A 24,128-nucleotide genomic window follows, 5' to 3' on the forward strand; every position below is an offset into this window, starting at 1 on the left:
AGAATTATCAATGGATGCTAAAATTAGAGGGCAAAAGAATAATAAGGAGCAGGAGATTTGTATAATCTCAAGTATCTCCCCACAAGACACTTATTAATTGTAAGTGGAAAAATACAATGGAGAACTCTACAGATACCATCTTAGCCATACGATCAAAGTTGACACCACTATTAGTAAGATAGGTGTGTGCTAAGTAGCTTCGGTCATGTCTGACTCTTTGCAATCCTATGGACTGTAGCCTGCCAGACTTCTCTGTCCATGGGATTCTCTAGGCAAGAATACTGGAGTGAGTTGCCCTGTCCTCTTCCAGGGGATCTTCCTGACCTAGGGATGGGACCCAGGTCTCTCATCTCTCCTGCACTGGCAGGAGCGTCTTTACCACTAGCACCACCTGGGAAGTCCATTAATAAGATATACTGACACTAAGTTATCTTCTGATACGGCTCAGTGAGAAGAGTATAACATCACTTTCATGGTATGTATGCTGAAACTACATTTAATCATGGGAAAATACCAGATAAAACCAACTGAAGGACAAAATACCAGTGTTAGGGTCAGTCCTGAGACAAAGAATGACTGACGACCCATCACAGACCTAAGGAAACTAAAGACACACTCAATGGTTGGGTCCTGAAACAGAAAAAGGATAGTGAAAAAAATCTGTAAAATCCAAAGAGTATTTATATTACTTAATTTGTTGTTGTTTAGTCACTAAATAGTGTCCATCTCTTCGTGACCCCATGGACTGAAGCCCGCCAGGCTCCTCTGTCCATGGAATTTCCCAGGTAAGAATACTAGAGTGGGTTGTCATTACCTTCTCCAAAGGATCTTCCCAACCCAGGAATCGAACCTGCATCTCTGCATTGGCAGGTGGGTTCTTTACCACTGAGCCACCAGGAAAGCCTGGATTAGTTAGGACTACATCAATATTAATTTCCTGATTATGACCACTGTACTACAGTATGCAGCCTGGCGTGCTGCAGTCCACGGGGTCGCAAAGAGTTGGATACGACTACTGACCGAACAACAATAACTACAGTTACGTAAGATGTTAACGGTAAGGGAGACTTGGTGAGGGATATGCGGTAATCTCTTTATTTTGACAACTTTCCTGAACATGTAAAAAATTTTTGTTTTAATTAAAAAATATACTCTAAGTATTTTGACAGGTTAAAAGAAACTCACATCTGTCTGGACATGTGCTTCTCCTTGATCCATTTCGTATGTGACTGAGAAAGAAACCTGATGTTTAAAAGAAAGCAAATTAGCCATACTGAAGTTATATGATACAAACCTATTTTTACTACAAAAATACATTCACAGCTGCATTTTACCAAAAATATCATACTTTTAAACTCAATATTACTAGAGTTGACCTTTACTTATACATAAATAAATACACTTTGGGGAATTACCCACACTACTTAAATATCCATTTAGAGCATATATTAAAGAAAGAGGGTTTCATTAGAAGGTAGATTAGGTTCATTAATAGCAGTCAAGTCAAATTAATCATATTTCATTTTCTGATAGGTTTCTGTAACTGAGGCATGTGACCTATCTTGTGTATCAAGAGTTCAGCAACTGGCTAAACAAATCACATAGGAAGAAGGCCGATTAATCAAAGATGTAAACAAGAATCTTAGGGACACAATTATACAGAGACAGGAGAGAGAAGAATTATAAAGGATTAAGAGAAACAGTAGCATGAGAAATAGGAGAGGGAAGACACCTAAGTCTTACCAGGTTCACAGAACAGGGTCAAGGAGGAGGAGGTCATGAGAAGAGTCAACTGTTATATGACTGACCCTTGAACAATATAGGGGTTAGGGGCACCAATTCTGATGCAGTCAAAAATTCAGATAGAACTTTAGAGTTGGTCCTCCACATCCATGAATTGGACCAACTTTGAGAAGTGCTGCAGTACATATTTAGTTATAAAAAAAGAAAAAGTCCACATATAAGCAGAACCATGCAGTTCAAATCTGTGTTGTTCAAGGGTCAACTGTATAAGTGTAAAGTCAAAGAAATAAAGCCAGTGTATGTGGAATACCTTGCTGACTTCATGAAAGAGGTTTTCAAAGAAGCAAAATGGCAGGACCCAAACTGCAAATGACAAAGGAATAAATGGTTGGGAAATCAGGGAAAGACACATGATAGCAAGCTGAATTGTTGGCAGAGTTGACAGATTTTATGGTTTGGTTGTGCTAATTTGTTTTTAAGATGGGGCAACCTGAAAAGCAAAGGAAAGGAACCAGCAGAGAAGCTGGCCGAATAAAAGGTCAGGGGTGAAACAGGAGAAACTACACATTAATATATTATAATAAAATATATAAAATTAAATAGACTTCCCTGGTGAATAGAAGAAGATATCCTAAACAAGTAAGGGTTGAAAATTCACTTAAGAAAGTGGGAAGGGTCCTTTATTCTTAGAAATAGGAACTGGAGTCAAGAAAGATAATGAAACAGAGATACTGAAGTATTAAAGAGGAAATCTGAGGGAATTCATATTGGATGGTTTTGATCTGCTCAGAAAAACAGGAAGATAGGTTATTTGCAGAGATGGTAAGAGAGCAGAAATACAGCTGGATGCTCAAAATGAATGTAGAACTTTTACAACAGTTGTCATGAGAAATTAAGTGATGAAAACTGTGCATTGTATAATTAGAATGATTGAGGTGGGCTTCCTCAGTATAGTTTTATGATTCTCTCAACTTTTTTCCTATCGCTTATTTTCCAATTTGTCAAAACAGTTTAGATATATTTTTGACAAGAAAAATATTTAAAGAAAACACCCAGAAGTGTTTTATATTAAGATAAATATACTCTTAACTACCCAAAAATGACATTCCAGGAAAATTTAAACAAGGCAGTCTTTTGTTGTTACTAAGCATGTTCCTGGATTTTCTCCTCTCATTACAGTGTATATAAATTCAGGCAACAGAAATGAATTTTAACATCAAATCAGGTAATAAAAATGAGGATGTGAAACCTCGAAGCCATACTGTGTGCCTACTTTTCGCTTTATGAAAGCCTGAACCCAGCAGTAGCAGAGTAGAAGTACAAGCTCAACAGAGAGGCCAAAAAATCTGACTAAGGAACTAGAATATTAAAATTCAGAAAAGTAAAAAAGTGGAAATTAAAAGCTATGAGTGAGTCTGGGAGGTAAGGAATGTTCACCTTCCAACTGTCATGCTTCTGGAGGAGACAGGGAATGAGGAAGAAGTCTAGAAGGATTAGCTCTGGTCCCGACCTCCGTCCTCTCTTATCTACCCCTCCTCAGGCAGGGGCGCTTCAATCGCAGGGTGAGGCAGAGCTCGGCCTTTGCCAGGCTCCTTCTTTGGTACAGCCTGCTTTCAGTGTGTGTGTGGTCTCACTTCCACACACAGACCCTTCCAGGCAGGGGGGGACTCGGGTTCTGGGGTTAAGTTTAACTGAGTTGGGAAACAGTCAGAAGACTGGTTGTAGGTCCAAACTGCATTCTCTATTTCACTTTAGTGCTACTAGTTACAAAGCTAAAAATTAGATTCTCTTTCTGCCTGTTTAAGTATGTCTCTGTCAAGTGGGCAAGACTGCTGAGAAGAGAAACACACATGCCCATTTAAGGTTTGAGTTCCTGGTTTAGTTAGGCAAAGAGGCAAAATCTTAACAGAAGCAAGGTGGCCAAAGAGAACGAGAGGAGATGCCATATGGCTCAGCACGTCCTGGCATCCAGAACAGGGAGGCCCAACGGCTGGTGACACTACCCGCTGACAAACTTAACTCTTGCCTTTTTACATGCAGAATCCATAAGAACTCACCATTAGTAAAAAATAACTGTCTTGACTATATAAAGTGCTATGTTTATTTAAAACTCTGAAAAGGACTAATAGTCTTTTGATCATAATGCAAACTCTCAGTTTTACACTAACCCATAGACAGGCAATGACCAAGAAGGAACTCACCTTCACAGACTGGCTGTTGGGATCTTTGATATCGATGTCACTGTAGGCAATGGTAATTAAGGGAGGGTAAATGTTTCCATTTTTTGTGTTGGGTACAAGGTGGATGCTGTTTAAAAGAAAATTCATTTTTAGTTAAAAATATACTGAGGCCCTTAAACATACATTTAACTTACCGTTTCTTCTGAATGTGATATGAATAGTCTTGATGATCTCAGAACCAGCAGTTATTAAAAACTAGAAAAGGTTAAACGTAAACTAATGGTACTAACACAGGCTATCTGAAGTGGTCAAAACTTTATATTAAAATACACCCTCAATAAACGCTTCCTGATCTAGGTCCTACAAAGTTTACAAACAAAATCAATGAAGTACTGTGTACCACTTTTGAGAACTTAAAGTAATGCCTAGAGAAAGGCAGATAATATTATCCTGATTTTGAAAAAAAGATGAATTCTTGGTGACTTCCCTAGTGATCCAGTGGCTAAGATTCCACACACCCAACGCAGGGGCCAGGTTCAGTCCCTGATCACGGAACTAGATCCCACATGCCGCAATTAATGATTCCACGTGCTACAACTAAGATCCGGCACAGCCAAATAAATACATAAAATAAAAATAAATATTAAGGAAAGATGAATTCTTAAAGATAACGTGTCATATCCAGTACTATTTGTGGCATATAATAGGGTACATTTTGCTGAATTCAACGCATTAGTAACATACCATCTGTAAACTCAGAAAGGAAAATGCCAAGTACCAGTGGCCAACATGGTTTCATCAGTATAAAGTCAGACCTGACTAGTTTCAACTTCATTTTCACTGGGGAATCTATGCTGGCAGATTGAGGGAATGCTAAAAACAGCACAGGTAGATTTCAGAAGGGTAGAGGACAAAGCTTCTGTACTGCCTACCTCATGAAGATTGTCATGAAAATCAAAATGAAAAAACAATGGAAAAGCAGTGTATGTTGAAACACCATAAAGATGATGGTGTGGCTTTCATCAGTGTATTCAAGGTGCACATCATAAGATACTGGAGTGGGAAAGCCAGATAAGGTTAGAGATGGGAATCTCACAGCAGAGAAGAGACGGTGAGGGCTGCATGGCACTACCCTAAGGCAGGGCCATCATCCAAGTATCCGAGGAACAGCGAGGTGCTGGTAACTAATGAGAGCCAACCTGGAGCAGCAGGTGCTGAAGGAGATGGAGCCCCAGGAAGCCCGCCTGCTGCAATCATCTGGCGGGCTCTAACTCAGCCCCATCAGCCCGTGGATCTTCACTGCTCCCCACCTCTCAACTCGTTCTAACTTGGCAAGTCTAGAGTGGGGCTTAGGATATGGATTTTGGCAAACTCTTGAAGCCTTTCTGAAGTAATTATCCCCTCTATTAGTCTATCCCAATCTATATAGACATGTTAGAACACATTATGTATCATTCCAGTTCAGGTGTTCTTACTGTTTTCATCTGATAATTACAGGTCAACATTTTCACTATGACATTTTTCCATATACTCCAAGCCTCATTCAGTAAATTAGACATTTGTTTACCTCAGTGATATTTGGGTCGCAACTCTAATTAATCTTGGCTGGCTTCCTAAGTCATTTTCCCGTCCACTTAGTGTATCCACTAAGAAAATGCGCCGAGTCAGAAGCCACTTGCCCGAACTACTGTCTTTTATCAATAAAAAAAAAAAGATGGGTTTAAAAAAATACTTTCAATTGTTCAAGATGGCACTAAAGGTGAAGATTACTAGACAAATTTAAAACATAAAATTAGTACACTTTGTTTTAGTAAGATGGTTGCAAAAACAACTCCTGCTGTGAGAAATTCCTACTAATAGCGTTCCCCACCTGCACTTGAATGTTTTCTGATTGTCTGGACTTTTCATCAGTTTGGAAGGATTTTCCCTGCAAATTACCTGAATAAATAGGATTTTATAAAATGAGAAACAACAAAAGAAACTAATTTGTCCAAAAAGCAGCTCAAGGATGGTTTGAAGAAGCCCTGATGTTACAGTTCTACTGTTTTTCTCAGGATAAACTTTCAGGAATGATAAAATTTCTTAATAAAAAGCCTGATATATTTAGTAAATAAGGCTTCCTTGGTGGTTTAGACAGTAAAGACTCTGCCTGTAATGCAGGAGACACAGATTTGATCCCTGGGTCGGGAAGATCCCCTGGAGAAGGGAAGAGCAACCCACTCTTGCTTGGAGAATCCCATAGACAGAGGAGCCTGGCAGGCTACAGTCCATGGCATCGCACAGTCGGATACAACCGAGTGACTAAGCATACTGAGTAAATACACCAACAACCTTACTGTTTTACTGTGGGGCATGCTACATAAAACCGTACAATCAGGGACTTCCCTGGTGGTCCAGTTGCTAAGGTACTGTGCTCCCAAGGCAGGGGGCCCAGGTTTGATCTGTGGTCAGGGAACTGAGATCCCACATGCTGCAACTAAGACCTGGTGCAGCCAAATAGATATATATTTTAAAAAAACAAACAAGCTTACCATCATAGAGAATCCATGACTTTTCTTATAATCTGTGGTTTATTAAGCTATGTTGGTTGACTTATTTATTGATTTCAGCTCAGAGAAAGAGTGGTGTGTATGGATGCCTTACCTTGGTTCACAAACATTTTCTTGTGCTGAAGATTTAAGTTTAACACAGGCACAGCCCAAATGTATTGGTGTTGATTCTCATCAGTATATTCAAGGTACACATCATAAAAGGTAGGAGTGGGAAAGTCAGTTAAGATCTTAGGGATAGGAATCTCACACTGAAAAATAAAATTAAAAATAAAAGTACCCAAATTGAAAGTTAGAAATCATATTTATTATCTTTAAAAGATTTGTAATTGTAAAAGAAAGTATCTTCCAACTATACTGTTTATACACATTTTCATATGTCTTTTAAAACATGAATACTATATATGATTCTTTTATAAGGGCCAAAATAACAGTAAAGAACCACCTGAATCTTGTCCTACAACCCAGCTGGAGAGGTTATACATTCATTCTCAACTGTAGCTGTACAGCAATAAAAAGGTTTAAAAACTCCTATCCTGTGGAGTGAGGTCCCAATTCTTTCTCCTGATCACTGGTTATGATTTGACTCCCCTTAATAGTGCCAGGTTTATCTTCCACTGCTTCCTCTCTGTCTCTGGTTCAGTCACACTAACCTGCTTATAGTCTCTGAGTACACTATGCTATTCTACATCTCTCTGACACTGCAAATGGTGTTCCTGCCTGGTATTCCCTTCCCCACTGTGCTCCCTGGTAAACTGATATTCATTCTGCAGGCTCAAGTGTCACTCACTGCGTAAAGCCTTTCAAACTTCCCTAGGAACTGTTAAGGACCCTTCTTTGAACCAACACGGTTCCTTGTTCATATCTATAGACCAACACATCACATTCTTTTCAATTCTTTGTCTATATAGCTGTTTTCTCTACTAGGCTGTGAACTCCCTGAGAGGCAACTGTGTTCGAAGGAAAAACCACGGTATTCAAGCCTAACAAAACATTTACTTGATGAAAGAATTTGAACAAATTACGTAATATTACTGAGCAACATTTCCTCATCCACAAAACACAACTAGTATGTATTTAACAAAGCTATTTCATGGATCAGATGAGATAAAAATGATAAAATGCTGAGGACAGAGCAGTGGCATTTAAAAAGTATTGATTATTCTGGCCCAAAGTAGACACACAACAATTTTTTAAAGTAACACAAGTCATTTCTGACAATAAAAGCAAATTCAAGTTCATGATAGAAAATCTGGAAAATGTAGAAAAGAAAGAAAATAATCTGTAATCCCACCATCCAGAGATAACCACTGTTAAAAATGTTTCTTTTTCTCATCTGTTTTCCCCAGTGGTGCTTTTTGTTGTTTTAACAAAGCTGGAATCACAGTTTTGTTCTGTGTGTGTATAAGCATTTTATCAAGAAGTATTTTTGTAGACTATTGAAGGTCTTTCAAATGTTTAAAGGCTCATAATATTGCTTTGTCCCATACTGTAGTTTTAAAATGCATTACCAAAGGAAGGAAGGTCAGGGAGGGAGGGAGGGAGGCGAGCATGGAGGGAGAGAAAAGGAAGCATTTTGTTACTGGAGGGTGGAGAGAGGAGGCAGTGATAACATTTTATTGTTTATTAAAAATGAAGTACTTCTGCTTCATTCTAAAATGCTCAAAAGTAGAGATTATTTTTAAGACCTATATGCCAGAAGCAAATACACAATTATGATGTTTAAGACTCTATGGATGACAAGGTACTGTTTTCATGCTGATTATATTAATAAAAATCATTCATAAATTATTCATTAGCCCGCAATGCAGGAGTCCCAGGTTCAATCCTTGGGTCAGGAAGATCCCCTGGAGAAGGAAATGGCAACCCACTCTAGTACTCTTGCCTAGAAAATTCCATGGATGGAGGAGCTACAGTCCATGGGGTTGCAAAGAGTTGGAAATGACTGATCGACTTCACTTTCACTTTCTTTTCACAAAAAATTACTAATTTCAAAAATTCAATAATTATTCCAATTATTGCTGATGTGAAAAATAAAACCAAAATGTAGACTGCCTAAAATAGTTCCAACTTACACTTTGTTGATAAGTTGTTCCAAAGGAATAAGCAGCATTTAGTCTCGTCTCTGTGTCTGGACAAAGCTAAAACAAAAGAACACAAGTGATAAATATGTCTCACGAATCTTTTCTTTGCTTATAGTTAAGGGTTCTCAAGACTTAACATGGATATATACTTTATATAATACTTATTTAATGTTATCAAGGGAGTGAAAAATTAAGGGGGCCTCTCTGTTATAACTTAGTTTTAAGAAATTCCAATTTAAAACAAGAAAAATCAACTCTAGCAAGCAAACTGATGTTCTATTCAAGCAATAATCTAGTTTTTCCCTCATTTTGCCTCAGTCAAAAATAACACGTTAGGGATTCTCTCTAGAATCATACTCACCTGTAAAATCCCTCCTTCTAAAGTTTGCCACTTGAGAAAATTTCCTCTCACATCATAGGAAGCAGCAACAAACTTCAGTTTTGTATTCTGCTTACAGAAAAACAAGAATAAAATAATGTCACATACTCTGAAAGTCTATGAATATATATAATGGTCTATAAAAACTTTCAGAGTTCAGACTTTCAGAGTATATATAATAGTCTATACAAATTTTTTCATTGCCAAATGATCTTTTCTTTTTCTAGAGACCAAATATTGAATTCATCAATCATTACTTTGAGGAAAAATTAATCAGTGTATCTCTCTGATTAAACACACTTAATATAAATGGACTGGGTTTTTACACAAAAACTATTCCTTCAGAATTGAGAGGCAGTGACAGATAACTTCTTTTCAAATCTGTTAAATGAGTGTGTGTGTGCATGAATGGGGGATGAATAGAGGAGGAAATAATCTATTCTTTCATTCTAGAAGGTCAAAAAAATGAAGGTAAGAATTTGGACCTGTGACATGCTGAGGAAACACATAGAATCCCACTCAATCTTTGGCAGCCCTTTTGAAAAATGTGGAGATCTAGGACAGAAAAGGTTTTGTGTTTGGTGATGAAACCCCTCCCAATCCACAGGTACTTCTTGCTGCCAAAACACACAACCCAGAGGTGTCCACACACTCAAGTAAGAAAACTAGACTCTATGTTGTTTAGTTCCTCAGTAGCTAATATTTAGATTTAGTTTAGTCACTAAAATTTTTTAAATCTATCAAGAATTATGTCTAGTAATATTCTTGTTACCTTTCAAAATTATATATCAAAATGTAGTTAACCTTCAATAATATAGAGATTTGTACCTGGTTTTCCCCTTTAAAACTGAAATTTGTAGGAAGAGGTGTAGTACTAAGTATTTGAGGTGCTAATCCTAGCTGGTCTCCATAGAACAGCCATGGAAGATTCTGTCTCCTATAAACAATCACAATTGTTTTAATAATGGGGGAACGGTCTTAGCACATATCTGTGAAAGTAATTGCACTGAATTTGGTCACAATGACCAAATTTGCAAATTTGGTTCATTAATTAGAATAACCTTACCAAAAGGAAACAGAATGAACAGTGCCCAGTGCAGCAGTATTTTCAAAGATAACCTGAAACAATCCACATGCATCAAAAGTAGAGGAGTCATAACAATTCATGTTCATTACACACATATTTCCGAGAGCTTGGCAAGATGTTAGATTGCCATACACCTACAGGAAAACAATGACAAACAAATATATGGACTTTAATATCCTAAACAAAAGTTGATACAAAAATTATGCTTAGTTTTAATTTAATTATGCTTAGAATTTGAATTCTGAAATTCTTTTTTTGGATATTCTTTTGCTTTTAATACCTTTCCTCTAATTAAAGTAGAAAAGAACTTTCCATATGGCAGGTTAATAATTTACAAATTTTACCTGAAATTTTAGGTGAAAATATAAAGACAAGCAACTGAACGAAGAAAAACCAACTAAAAACCTACAACATGACATTTAAAAAAACTGTTACATGAAATAATTATATTTGAAAGAATAATAACTGGTTCCTAATATTAGAATAGAAATCTAACCTATTTTTACTTTATTTAATCTATTTTATATCTATTGCACATAAATCTAATCTATTTTAAGTAATCTGTTTTATGAACAACAAAATCTGTTGAGTTTGACTCTCAAACGTCTTTCTCATTTTTCTCTTTCAGGAAAAGACCACTTCGTTTTTACAGTTATTCAAATAAAAATCATTGCAGTAACCTTTCTTTCCCTTCTCATATCCAACTCATCACTAAACCTTGTTGGCTCAATTTTAAATGTATATATCCAGAAGCTTAACACTTCTTTCATTTCCATGGAACCACCCTTGTCCAAAGGTTCATTTTCTCTCACTTGGATTACTCTAATAACCTCCTAATTGGTCCCCCTGCTTGTTTTTGCCCTAACAAAACCTACTTTCCATGTTAGAATCATCTTTTTCAAAACCTGATGCCAACCACTGTTTGCCTTTGCACAAAATCTTCTACATCCCTTCCAGTAAACTCTAGGTCTTATAGTCACTCCCTTCATCCTTCAACTCATTTCTCCATTTTCCCTGCTCACTGCTCTGGCCACTTAGGTCTACCTCCTGTTTCTTTAGCATGAATATGCCAGAGAACCCCTGCTTTGGGACCTCTGTACTTACTGTGGTCTCTGCTTAGAATTCTCTTCCCCTAGATATCTTCATGGCTCACTTCCACTTCCAAGTCTTGGCTCAAAATATCATACTCTCAGAGACACCTGTCCTGACCATCCTCCATAAGTTAGGACCACCTTCTACTCTCTATGCTCTTTATCCCAATTTGCTTGTCTTTATAGCACTTGGCATCACCTGACAATTACTTACAATTCCACACGGGATTTTTCTGTCTTTTCCTAAAATAGGTAACAAAAGATTTTAGAAAAGGGCCTGGCATACAGTAGGTCATCAACAAACATTTACTAAATGATAGTACGAATCAGTTTCCCCTAACATTCAATTTCAGCTAAGTAAGTCTGAACATATTTAATTTATGTATAATAAGTGTGAAATGAATAACATATTCTTTATTAGTCTCTTTCAGTCCACTTAGAAAGGGTTTTAATAGAATATGACCAAGCAGATATATCTACTTAGAAAAGTTTTATTAACTGGGGAAAAAAAAAATGGTTCCACAGTTTCTTTGAAATGAAATAAAAACTATTTTCTAGAAATTCAAACATACCCAACAAGCAGCTGCTGATGACCGCAAATACTTTGCAAACCATTCTGAAGTGAAAGATATGCCCTGTAAACAACAAGATGAATTTTAGTTTTACGTTTAAATAGAAATTCCTTAACCCTACACACTTAGGAAGACATTACTGTGCATACTGCTGAGTGGGAAATAACTAATATTACTTTCCCAGTGTTATCAGAAAAACAGACTCTAATAAGAATAAAAGAATTAATTCCAACCAATGTCAGTAATTACAAGTAGGACTGAATTACAAAAATCACATCGCTCAGAAGAGATACAAGGAAATAAAGTATGTTTATAATAATAATAATAAAAACCTATTATGCCCATTTCACTAAAATGAAAATCAAAGTGCAAAAGAATAAAAGAAAAATTAGACCTTGACTTAGATTTGGTTAATATTTGGTGATTTAGGATTATTACATTGTATTAAATTGCAAGTAATAAAAAAGAAATATTTGTGAATGATTTCTAAGCAACAGGAGATTGGGGATATACAGAGAAACTAACATTTAAAATCTCCAAAGTGGTGATTCTCAAACAATGATGAATCAACTGTGGAATTTCCTGAAAACAGAAAATGCCTGGCTTCATTCTAAACCAAATGAATCAGAATCTCTAGAATGAGACCTAGGCACGCACATCCTCTGAAAACTGCAGATACAGGCCTCCCTCTAGTTAAGAACCACTGCTGTAAAGCTCATCTGCATATCCTGCTAAAAAATGAGACACTGAGAAACATAATCCGTAGTAAATTCTCTGAACATGGACAAAGGTGATAAAACCAAATTATATGAAATATGGCACCATAACTGTCCAAAAAATCTGAAATAAAATTATTATGAGTCACTATTTTCTCTCCTCAACAAGCAAAAATTCTCATTTTGTAAGAAAAAACATATGTGTAGAACATTGGCTAACACACAAAAAAACCTAGTAAAAATGGAAAGTATTGACAACAGTACTGGCAAATGCATGCAAAATGAAGCCACAGACAAATGCCAAGGATAAAGCTGCATGATCCTTTATAAAACAATATCCACATACTTTTAACCCAGGAATTTAAAAACACTTAGGACATGTGCCTTAAGTCAATAATTTCTCCAAAAGGAAAAACACATCTATGTGCATAAAATGGTTGACAGCAATATTAATAACAAAAAACCTAAATATTCAATAGACATACAATTACATGAATTTCAGTGCATAAACTAGAGTATTATGTGACAATTTAAAATTATAATTATTGGTTGAGCCTGGAACATGGTATAGAGAAACCAAAGTAGTGACTGAAGACTGAAGGAGACATGTTAAAATAACACAGAAGCTATACCAAAGGGAAGTCCAAATTTGGGACAATTTGAGCTTTGAAAATTTGGCCACTGCCGAACAAATCTGGAAAGCTCAGCAGTGGCCACAGGACTGGAAAAGGTCAGTTTTCATTCCAATCCCAAAGAAAGGCAATGCCAATGTTCAAACTACCACACAAATGCACTCATCTCACAGGCTACAAAGTAATGCTCAAAAATTCTCCAAGCCAGGCTTCAATAGTATGTGAGCCATGAACTTCCAGATGTTCAAGCTGGATTTAGAAAAGGCAGACGAACTAGACATCAAATTGCCAACATCCACTGGATCATCAAAAAAGCAAGAAAGTTCCAGACAAACATCTATTTCTGCTTTACTGACTACGACAAAGCCTTTGACTGTGTGGATCACAACAAACTGTGGAAAATTCTTAAAGAGATGAGACTACCAGACCACCTGACCTGCCTCTTGAGAAACCTATAGGCAGGTCAAGAAGCAACAGTTAGAACTGGACATGGAACAACAGGCTGGTTCTAAATAGGAAAAGGAGTACATCACAGCTGTATATTGTCACCCTGCTTATTTAACTTATATGCATAGTACATCATGAGAAACGCTGGCTGGATGAAGCACAAGCTGGAATCAAGATTGCCAGGAGAAATATCAATAACCTCAAATACATAGATGACACCACCCTTATGGAATAAAGCGAAGAACTAAAGAGCCTCTTGATGAAAGTCAAAGACAGTGGAGAAGCTGGCTTAAAACTCAACATTCAAAAAACGAAGATCATGGTATCTGGTCCCATCTCTTCATGGCAAATAGTTGGGGAAACAATGGAACTGTTGGAAATAAACGGAAATAAAAATAAAGTGACAGACTTTAATTTTTGGGCTCCAAAATCACTGCAGATGGTGACTGCAGCCATGAAATTAAAAGACACTTGCTCCTTGGAAGAAATGTTATGACCAACCTATACAGCACATTACTTTGCCAACAAAGGACCATCTACTCAAAGCTATGGTTTTTCCAGTAATCATGTATGGATGTGAGAGTTGGACTATAAGGAAAGCTGAGTGCCAAAAAATTGATGCTTTTGAGCTGTGGTATTGGAGAAGACTCTTGATAGTTCCTTGGACCACAAGGACATCAAACCAATCAATCCTAAAGGAAATCAGTCCTAAATATTCATTGGAAGGGCCTATGCTGAAGTGCAAGCTCCAATACTTTGGCCACCTGATGCAAAGAACTGACTCATTGGAAAAGACCCTGATGCTGAGAAAGACTGAAGGCAGGAGAAGGGGACAACAGAGGATGAGATGGTTGGATGGCATCACTGACTCAATGGACATGAGTTTGAACAAGCTCCTGGAGTTGGTGATGGACAGGGAAGCCTGGTGTGCTGCAGTCCATGGGGTTGCAAAGAGTCGGACACGACTGAGCAACTGAACTGAACTGAACTGAGCTTTGAAAAGAAGAATAACAGGGACAGTTCATAACATACTAGTGATACCAGGGGTTTGCAGTAAAGCTAAAGAGAAAAAAAAAGCACAGAGAGAAAAGAAAGCACTCTATAGAGGATTGCTAACTTAAAAATATAAAAAGGAACAATAAAATTGTGAAACCATTTTGATATAACCAATTTAATAACTGATTCAGATAAGATTAATCAATGACTGCTAAAAAGGATATGTATATAGTCTCACAGTAAAATCTCAGACTAACTTATTAGTCACAGTACCTTTACAAGGGGGAGGAAAGGCAACCAGCACCATGCCCAGCCAGTCAAATTTAGCATCATCAATAACTGGATATCCTGACATTATGTGCTCCATGTTATAATACAATGGGCTATACACAGCACCCATGTCATATTTTTCCAAAAAGATGTTTCACAGGTTCTAATCATAAGAAAAAAATGAGAAAAATGCAGACTCTGGGATGCTCTACAAGAAAGCTGGCCTTGACTCTGCAAGAGTCAATGACCATAAAAGAAAAAAAAAAGAAAAAAAAATCCAAAAAGCAAAACAGGATAAAGATCTCTGTTCTAAATTAAAGGAGACTGAAGAGATTTAATTTCAATGTGGGATCTTTCGCTGATCCTGGGTCCCTTTGCCAAAAAAGAGGGCAGGGATAAAAGACTATTGAAACAAGTAGACAAATTTGGATATGAATAGTATATCAAATAATTATATTAATCTTTTTAGGTGTGATACCAGAAAAATGCTGTTTTCCTTAGGAGCTACAAAATATTTAGAAGTAAAATGTTACACAGCTACAACCTATTTTCAAGTGGTTCAGAAAAAAAATATGAATGTATGTGTGTGTATGCATGTTTACACACACACAGAGAAAGCAAATTTGGCAAAACATTTTAACTTTTCTGCAATAAAGTTTTTTCAAAATTAAAGTTGGGAAAACAAGCCAAGATGTAAGCTCACTGTCTTTGGGGAAGGGGAATGTGAAGACACTGACTCAAATATTTGGAAATTCTTTATTGACTGTCTGATATATTACTACAGAGGACTAGATGTTTCTCTTAGAAAATACATAAAACAATAAGATAAACACAGAAACATTTATAGATCTGAGTATGTATACGCATGGCCTTCCCAGGTGGTACAGTGGTAAAGAATCCACCTGCCAATGTGGCAGATACAAGAGCAGCGGGTTCAATTCCTAGGTCAGGAAGATCCCCTGGAGTAAGAAATGGCAACCCAAACCAGTATGTTTGCTTGGAAAATTCCATGAACAGAGGAACCTGGTGGGCTTAAGTCCATGGGGTCTCAAAGAGTCAGACACAACTGAGCAAACACTCACACACATGTTTATATATAATGTGTGTATATATTTTCTAGCTATGTCTGCTAATGAGGGCATACTAAGCATGGTAATCTTTGTTTCTAAATATTACCCTTAAGAGCTTCTTAGAGAAATAGCTGTTTCTAGGATCGAAGCAGGAAAAGTATAAGATGAGCCTGGAAATCTTGTTGTGCCAGATATGAAATGTTCCAAGAAAAATACAGTTATGTCCAAAAGACACAGGAACAAACTCAAAGGGCTTCTAATGGCCAAACCTATGACAATTTGGGCAACAATGGACTGAAGCTCATTTTAGCCCCAAATTAATTACCAAAGGAAGAAAAGCACAAATATCCTTAACACTAGAACAAAAAAACTGAAGCATACTCACAAGCTCTCCATAACGTGCAGTTGAAATCATACGTAGAGGAAAATTCCCTGTGTTGCTGAAACACAATCCCCCTGTCTTCATAAATAAATAAGAAAAAAAAAAAAACAGTTTATGTAAGAATATCAGCAATTCAATTTTAAAATATATATATTATCAATGTAATTAGCCTTACTAAAATGTTAGGTTCTGAACATGCACAGGACCTGCTGGTATTAATGAATGTTGGTTCACATCGGACACACCTGTCAATACAACAAAAATTATTTTTAAAACGTTAATGAACTAGCTCTAATTTAACTGAAGGCTTGTCTTTCTAACTTAATAGATTAGAATAGATTCATTCAACTAAGCAATTACTTGCAATAAAGTAAACATATCAAAAGTATACACTACTCTGTATTATAAGGCAAGGTGTAAATAAAATCAATAATATATATAAATACAGTACCTAGAAAATACTAAGTAGATTGCAAATTACCTAGAAAATACTAAGTAGATTGCAAATTACCTAGAAAATACTAAGCAGATTGCAAATAAAAGTTATTATTATATACTATATATTTCAGATATGTACAAATTACATAACATCAATAATAAAACAAAAATAGCTAAAAATAGCTACCTTTTACTGAGCACTTACTCTATAGTACTTAGCTAAAAACTTTAGGTATGTAAAGGATGTTTCTGAGCTGTGGTAACAGCCTATGAAGTGGATGGTATGTCCCGTTTCTGAAGACAAGAACATTGGCTTAACAAACAAAGGTCAAACAACCAGCAAGAGACAGAAACAAGATTTAAATCTTCTTTGCGACCCCATGGACTATATATTCCACAGAATTCTCCAGGCCAGAATACTGGAGTGGGTGGTCTTTCCCTTTTCCAGGGGATCTTCCCAACCCAGGGACTGAAGCCAGGTCTCCCACAATGCAGGCAGATTCTCAAACAGCTGAGCCACCTAGGAAGCCCATTTAAATCCTATTCTGTCTCATTCTCAGACCTCAGCTTCTTTACCTGTTAATGCCTACTTCTAGCCTAAGGAATATGATACGAAAGACACAAATTCTATGTAAATAAGATATTAATGAAGACAGCACCCAGCATACTGCTTACCTGTTTCCTAAAGCATTTGCTACTGTAAAAGAGTTTTCACTTTCATCACAGAGCTCACAAGTTGCTTGAGACAACAATGTTCCATTAACATTTCTTTCCACTAAACAATTCAGAAACAATAAGATGTAATTTATAGTCAATATATAAGCTTCTATACACTTAGTAAAACCCACTTGTAATTATTCCAATAATTCTCAAAACAACTTGTTAGAACAAAACGTATGTCAACACCTTACATAAAGTATTGAAAAGTGAAGCCTTCCCCATTCCCACATTAAAAAAAATTATAATACAGAAATTTCCAAATCATCATCATCATAAATTAATATATTTTCCTTAAAAAATTTTCTTTCCTCTTACCTGCATACTCCTGTTACACTGGGTTTTGGGAAACAAGTATTTTCACAGACTTCTGGTAAATTTCTCAACTTAAGAGGGCTTTTGGTGGTATGTATTATAAATTCACACACTCTATAATATTAAAACTTCATTTTTAGATACCTAACCTACAGAGACACTTGACTATGTACATAAGAATATTCATCAAAACATTACTAATTAGAAAACAATCTAAATATTTAAAATAGCACAAAGTTATAAAATACCATGGAGTGGATTAAAAAGAATGAGGTAGATCTAAATGGTAAGATCTTAATCATACCATTAACTGAAAAGAGTATGCTAGAGAGCATTCTTTGCCTATGAAATGCTACATAAAAAATACCACTTATATTTCCTGTGGTTACAATGTACACATTAGAAACAGAAAAAAAAAGAGTCTAGAAGGACACATTCTAGAATCTACTTCTCACCTAAAATATGGCCAGTGGGACAGTGGCATTTTCCTTCTGCAGTTAAACCACCAGGGCAAGAAATACAGTTCCAGCCATCTTCAGTAACACCTTTCTAAATTAAAAAAAAAAAAAAATTATTTCCCCTTTCTTAATTAATGTTCTCCTTCTTAACTGATCATGTGAGTTTAACAAGTCACAATAGGGTATAATTTGTAGGCAATATGTAAATAAATTATACACATATGAGCTACATAAAAATTTCCTGGAAAGACAATTTGTGTTTATATTCAAACATTAAGCTATACATTATAACTATGTACTGACTACTATTAACTACTAAGAACTAAAGGCAATAGTTCTTCGTTGTGATTTTCAATTCAAATGAGCTTTTATTACCATGATTAATATTGTCATCCAGTTTTTCAATTTACCAAGATAAAATGCAACAAAATTCAACAGTATTGAATATACCAATAGGTAATTAATAGTTTAGCCTTACCTGTTCTAAAATAATTATTCTAATTTTTAAAAATTCAAATAATTAGCTTTTAGCAATTAAGTTATGATCCAAAATGGATGAATCTTATGGTAAATAAATATACTTAAAGTTGTTTAAATTATGAGATCTTTTTTAATCCACTAATAGTTTGTACTAGTAAAGATTTCTGATAAAATATGACATCATCCAAAACTGGACTTACATGATTTAGAAAAAAACCTGGGGTAAAAAAATACAGTAATTTTATTACAAACATGGATATAAACAAAATAAATAGAAAACAATGGTAATAACAAAACAATGACACAAATTATGCTAAGTTTTGGTTGAAAAGAATGGATTTATCAAAAAATGCCCCTGTATTTGTTAATACATTTATACATATAGGACTATTTAAAAATTATGATAGCTTAGTTGTGTGTGTGTCATATGCTTCGTCATATCTGATTCTTTGTGACTCAGTGGACTGTAGTCCACCAGGCTCCTCCATCCATGGGATTTTCCAGGCAAGAATATTGGAGAGGGTTTCCATTTCTTACTCCAGGGGATCCTCCCAACCCAGGGACAGAACCTGCATCTCCAGTGTCTCCTGTATTGTAGGTGAGTTCTTTACCACTTGAGCCATCAGGGAAGCCCCACAAGCTTAGTAACATCACTGAAAAATTAGTCTGCTTTGGCACCATTTCATATTAGTAGCTTTTGCTCATCATAATTCAGCTAGGGTCAATATTTCCAAAAACTTCAAGTATGAAAATGATCATCAAACCTGTAAGTACTAGTCATAAACCAGGACAAATGGTAAATATTAAATTCCCAGATTAAATTTTTTTTAAATACAATAATGAGAAGAGGTAATACTGTATTTTGAAAAAAAAAAATGAGAAGAAATATTACTATGAAAGTTAGAATTGCCACACTAAGACTCTTTATTATTCAAAATGATTGGAAGATACATTTCTGTTAATCAAGAATCATCATATATAGTAACTATTAATACATTAACTTTCCAAAAATTATGATATAATGAAATGATTAATAAAACAGCATCAGGTATTATTTAATCTATTTAGTGATGAAATTGGCATTTGATGAACTTATCACTCAGGTATTATGAACATGAATCATTATGTAAAACTGTTGACATAGTAAGTCTAAGACACTGAACTCACTCTATATATCATTCATTCATCTATTTTCCTTTATAAAGTAGTTTCTCTATGAAATAGAAATAAACAAAATATCATGGCTTTTTAAATTTCAGATTGTAAAAATACCTTTTTATTTTTCTCCAAGTATGTAAAATTTCACTAATCTCCCAAAATTTACTCTAGTAAAAACAAAGCTGGCTTAATAATTTTAAAGTCTGTGGGAAAATATTAGAGTACAGCATTAAATTACAGTTTAAAAAATAATGATATTTGCTATTTTTTACAGTAAGATTTTTTAAAAAAATAAATACTCCATACCATGTGTTCTGGGCACTTTTTACAAGTAATATCAGGTCCTCCGTTATTAGAAATCATCTGAAATCCTGGTGAACACACACATGAAGTTCCTAAAAAGAAGAGCCAAATTTGACCTTGATAAATAAAATTCCAAGATAGGAAAATTTTAATAACTCTTAAGATCTTGAGAAGCAGGAGCTAAGAGCAAGACAGTGGAGCCAGTACTGCCTGGGTTCTGACCTTGATTCTGCTGCTTAGTTTTGTGACCCTGAGCAAGGAACTGTTCTGTGCCTTGGCTTCCAATTAGGAACAGTACGTACCTTGTGGGGTTAATATAAGTACTAAATTAGTCATTATTAGCATATAAAAAGTGTTATATTTACATCTTACAATGTGTCTGGCATACACTAGGTATTGTGTTTGCTATAATTTTAAGTGCAAGCATAAATAAATTATTAAATTATAAATACTAAACTAATAACCAAACTACTGACTAACTGATATGGGAGATTTTACATGTCTATTTTACCCAACCATACACATATACTCACTGAATTCAAATTTTGTCAAAACAAAATCTTATTAGGAAAGTTATCAAGATAAATCACTGTTTTCCTCTGTTTGGAAAGATTAAAGTAAACTTTATAAGATAATCACTATTCAACTTCCTGGCTAGGTAAGGCCAGTATTCTCTAAGAAGGCATTAAGTGGATACTTAATAGGAATCCATGTAGTAGAATGCTTATGCTAACAGGGTGCATGACTATGAACCTTACATTTTATAGAATGAGTCTGGGAAATGCTTTCTTCTTACTTCCTCACCTGAGAAGCCTGACTTGTCCTACACAATGACTTAAAGACAAATAAAATTTCAAGATGGCAGAAAGTTAATACCGTGGGTGACCAAACTGAGATTAAAAACATCCTAGATTTTAGAATATGGGGAACGTCTTATCCTGAGCAGTTTCAAAGGACAACTAGGACCAATGATGAACATCTCAAGAAAAAAAAAAAGTTTAATATAAAGAGACTTTGGAGGGAATTAGTAATATTCAACAATGAAAGGGCTAAGTACTAAGGAAATCTATACTATTATGGACATTTCGTATAGTGGAAATAGAAAGGTCGAGGCAGAGGGCAAAGAGATACAGTTCTTCTTGTCTCCAATTTACAGGACAAAGAAGACTTGACGACCTCATCTGGACTTCCATTTTTTAATCCATAAATTGAGAAGGCTGGACCATAAATGGTTAAGGTCCCTTCCAGCTCTACATTTCTAGATTTGAGATTAAAAAAAAACAAACTACCAAAGTTTACGAGCGCTAATTTGCATTCCTTCCCAAACAGGTCCTGTCACCTGCTCTTAGCACCTCTCAGACTGTCCTGGTGGTTGTTCAGTAGCTCAGTCGTGTCCGACTCTCTTGCGACCCCAAAGATTACTTCTCTTTTTCGCTTTCTTATGTAGTCAGCTTTCCAGGGGCCTCCCTAAAGGCCCGCTGATGAGGAGGAGGGGACTGGAGCCAAGAAATTCATTACGAGGCCTAGCGAGTAGCTGACTCAAGGTTTCCCCAACCTCTTTCGTTGTGTGTTTAAGCCTCAATCCTTCAAGGAGACCCTCCTCTCAGGCGCTGGCAGTTAACCTTTCTGAAACATTCTTTCCGCAGGGGAAAAAAAAAAAAGATGTTTCAGCGACGCCGGGATCTGGGCACAGCATCAAGGTGGGGCCAGGATCTGGGCACAGCATCAAGGCGGGGCTGCTCCTTTGGCCAGGGCCCGTCCCAAGCCGTCTCACCTCGGGCATCCTGCCTCTGATTGGCGCCACACGCCACACAGGAGAGCGCCGAGATATCGAAGTACTGGTTGTGGCCGCACGTCTCCGGCTGCCGGAAAGGGAAAAAGAAGGTCTGAGCTTGTGAGACGCGAGGGAGGACCAGCAAGAGGAACAGAGTCACACTCGCAGCCGACAGGGTGGACCCAGAGGCCATCGCCACCAAAGGCCCGCGGCCTCCCGTCGCCATGGTGCAGACGCCGGCGGCCAGGCCGTCTCCCGCGGCCCGTCAGCCTCAGCGGCGACTCTGCAGAGCTGATTGGATCGCGGCGCCCCGGTGTTCCGGAAATGTCGGCCTGCTTCGCCTGGTTGCTAGGTTACCAAAAGCCGCGGGAATTAGGCGATCTGGGAAAGGATGGGTTCGGTTCCGTTCAGTTCTGTCGCTCAGTCGTGTCCGACTCTTTGTGACCCCATGGACTGCAACGCCAGGCCTCCCTGTCCATCACCAACTCCCGGAGTTTACCCAAATTCATGTCCATTGAGTCAGTGATGCCATCCAACCATCTCATCCTCTGTCGTCTCCTTCTCCCGCCTTCAATCATTCCTAGCATCAGGGTCTTTTCCAATGAGTCAGTTCTTCACATCAGGTGGCCAAAGTATTGGAGCTTCTGCTTCAGCATCAGCCGTTCCATTGAATATTCAGGATTGATTTCCTTTAGGATGGACTGGTTGGATCTCCTTGCTGTCCAAGGGACTCTCAAGAGTCTTCTCCAACGCCTCAATTCAAAAGCATCAATTAGAGGCAAGCTAACCCTGTAGCCTGGCAGGCATGACCAGACTTCAGACTCTATGAAGCGACCCGCTTGCGGGACGTGAAATCAATTTCAGAAGTCGCGAAATAGGTAACCGCAGCCAAGAAAATATCTGATTTTATCACACAAATTAAAAGTATTGTTTCATTAAGTCGTTAAATGATATTTACAACAAAACTTATGGTCATTTTCATGTTAAAGGACACACCCAATAATGTATTTGTCAAGATACACTTGTCCAAAAAGTAGGGGAAAAAAACACAGATTTGAAATATGTAATGTTGGACGACTGGCTCAAGCACTGACAAAGAGGGCTTCCCTGGTGGCTTAGATGGTAAAGAATCTGCGTGCAATGCAGGAGACCAGGGTTCAATCCCTGGATCAGGAAGATCCCCTATAGAAGGAAGTGAAACCCGCTCCAGTACTCTTGCCCGGAAAATCCCGGAGGAGCCTGGTGGGCTACACTCCATGGGATTGCAGAGTGGGACACGACTGAGTGACTTTCACTTCACTGAAAAAAGATCTTTCCTGACAGACCTTTTTTGTGTCTTTCTATGTTCTTTGTTTTGAGCATAGAAATCATGTTCATAAAATGAGATCTTTAGTCCAGTTGTAAATAAAGAAGGAATCTATTTTTTAAGTCAAATATACACATACGTGATTGTTGTCTTTCAAAATGGGCACTCTTAGAGGCTGTTGGGCCGAAAACATTTTAGAATTATCTTCAAAGCCAGTTTCTGGGTCATAAAAGAAAAGCTGTTTCTTAATATTTAAATTTCATTTCTGCTTTTGTTGTATTCTGTTTGTTTTATTGTTTTATTTTGTCCTTCCTCCCCAATAAAACTGGCATATTTTGAAACCACCTTATTCATCAATATCCCTTGAAATGACTTTCAGCTTCTCCAAAAAACCACAAACTATGTAATGAAAATGACGACTTATTACTATTAAGGAGAACACACACACACACACAATATTCTCAGTACCTGTGGGAAAATATGTCTAAGAAATTTAGACAAATTTATTAATCATATTTAGGCTTAGTGTTTGTCATTTGACCATCTGCAAAAGACTAACATTCATTCTGTCGCAAATATCTATGACAGAAAGAGGTGTATGTTCTGAAAACTCTTTCTTAAATAGGCATTATAAAAACTGTTTTTGAGTAATTACCATGTTGTTAGAGTCTATAATTTGAAGTAGAAGTTACTTATCTGAAATAATTGTTGAAAAACATATGACTGTACAAATGTTAATAGGCGCTCAGAAAGGGTATGGTCAGAATAGTTGAGATTAATTTACAAAAGCTTCTTATGGGTGAATTTTAACTCGTCTTTTTTAATGCTCTGTGAGAGGCTTCAGGGTGGTGATATTTACTCACTGTCTACTATATAATTGAAGCAGTAAAAGAGCAGGTTATTTGTGTTCCACACTGTGCACTATGCTAGGCCCTTGGCAGCATTAACCTTAACTCTTCATAATAGCCTTTTGCAGGAATA

At 36.7% G+C, this 24,128-nt stretch overlaps 1 protein-coding gene across 1 annotated transcript in view; it reads right to left on the bottom strand.

Moving 5' to 3' along the window:
- Positions 1-22,099, bottom strand: part of TMEM67 (transmembrane protein 67) — a 45,135-nt gene extending 23,036 nt beyond the window's left edge. Inside the window, exons 1-15 of the mRNA XM_040261082.1 lie at positions 21,842-22,099; positions 20,071-20,159; positions 18,124-18,217; positions 17,312-17,411; positions 16,374-16,443; positions 16,202-16,276; positions 11,686-11,748; positions 10,002-10,156; positions 9,764-9,872; positions 8,918-9,004; positions 8,548-8,613; positions 6,567-6,723; positions 5,491-5,614; positions 3,945-4,050; positions 1,186-1,242 (exon numbers count right to left, since the gene is read on the bottom strand). Of these exons, the coding sequence (XP_040117016.1) occupies positions 1,186-1,242; positions 3,945-4,050; positions 5,491-5,614; positions 6,567-6,723; positions 8,548-8,613; positions 8,918-9,004; positions 9,764-9,872; positions 10,002-10,156; positions 11,686-11,748; positions 16,202-16,276; positions 16,374-16,443; positions 17,312-17,411; positions 18,124-18,217; positions 20,071-20,159; positions 21,842-22,067 (1,578 nt within the window). The 5' untranslated portion in view covers positions 22,068-22,099. The remainder of the gene's footprint in view (positions 1-1,185; positions 1,243-3,944; positions 4,051-5,490; positions 5,615-6,566; positions 6,724-8,547; positions 8,614-8,917; positions 9,005-9,763; positions 9,873-10,001; positions 10,157-11,685; positions 11,749-16,201; positions 16,277-16,373; positions 16,444-17,311; positions 17,412-18,123; positions 18,218-20,070; positions 20,160-21,841) is intronic.
- Between the last annotated feature and the right edge of the window lie 2,029 nt (positions 22,100-24,128).

Source organism: Oryx dammah, unplaced genomic scaffold, assembly GCF_014754425.2.
Source record: "Oryx dammah isolate SB20612 unplaced genomic scaffold, SCBI_Odam_1.1 HiC_scaffold_19, whole genome shotgun sequence".
Lineage (NCBI taxonomy): Eukaryota > Metazoa > Chordata > Mammalia > Artiodactyla > Bovidae > Oryx > Oryx dammah.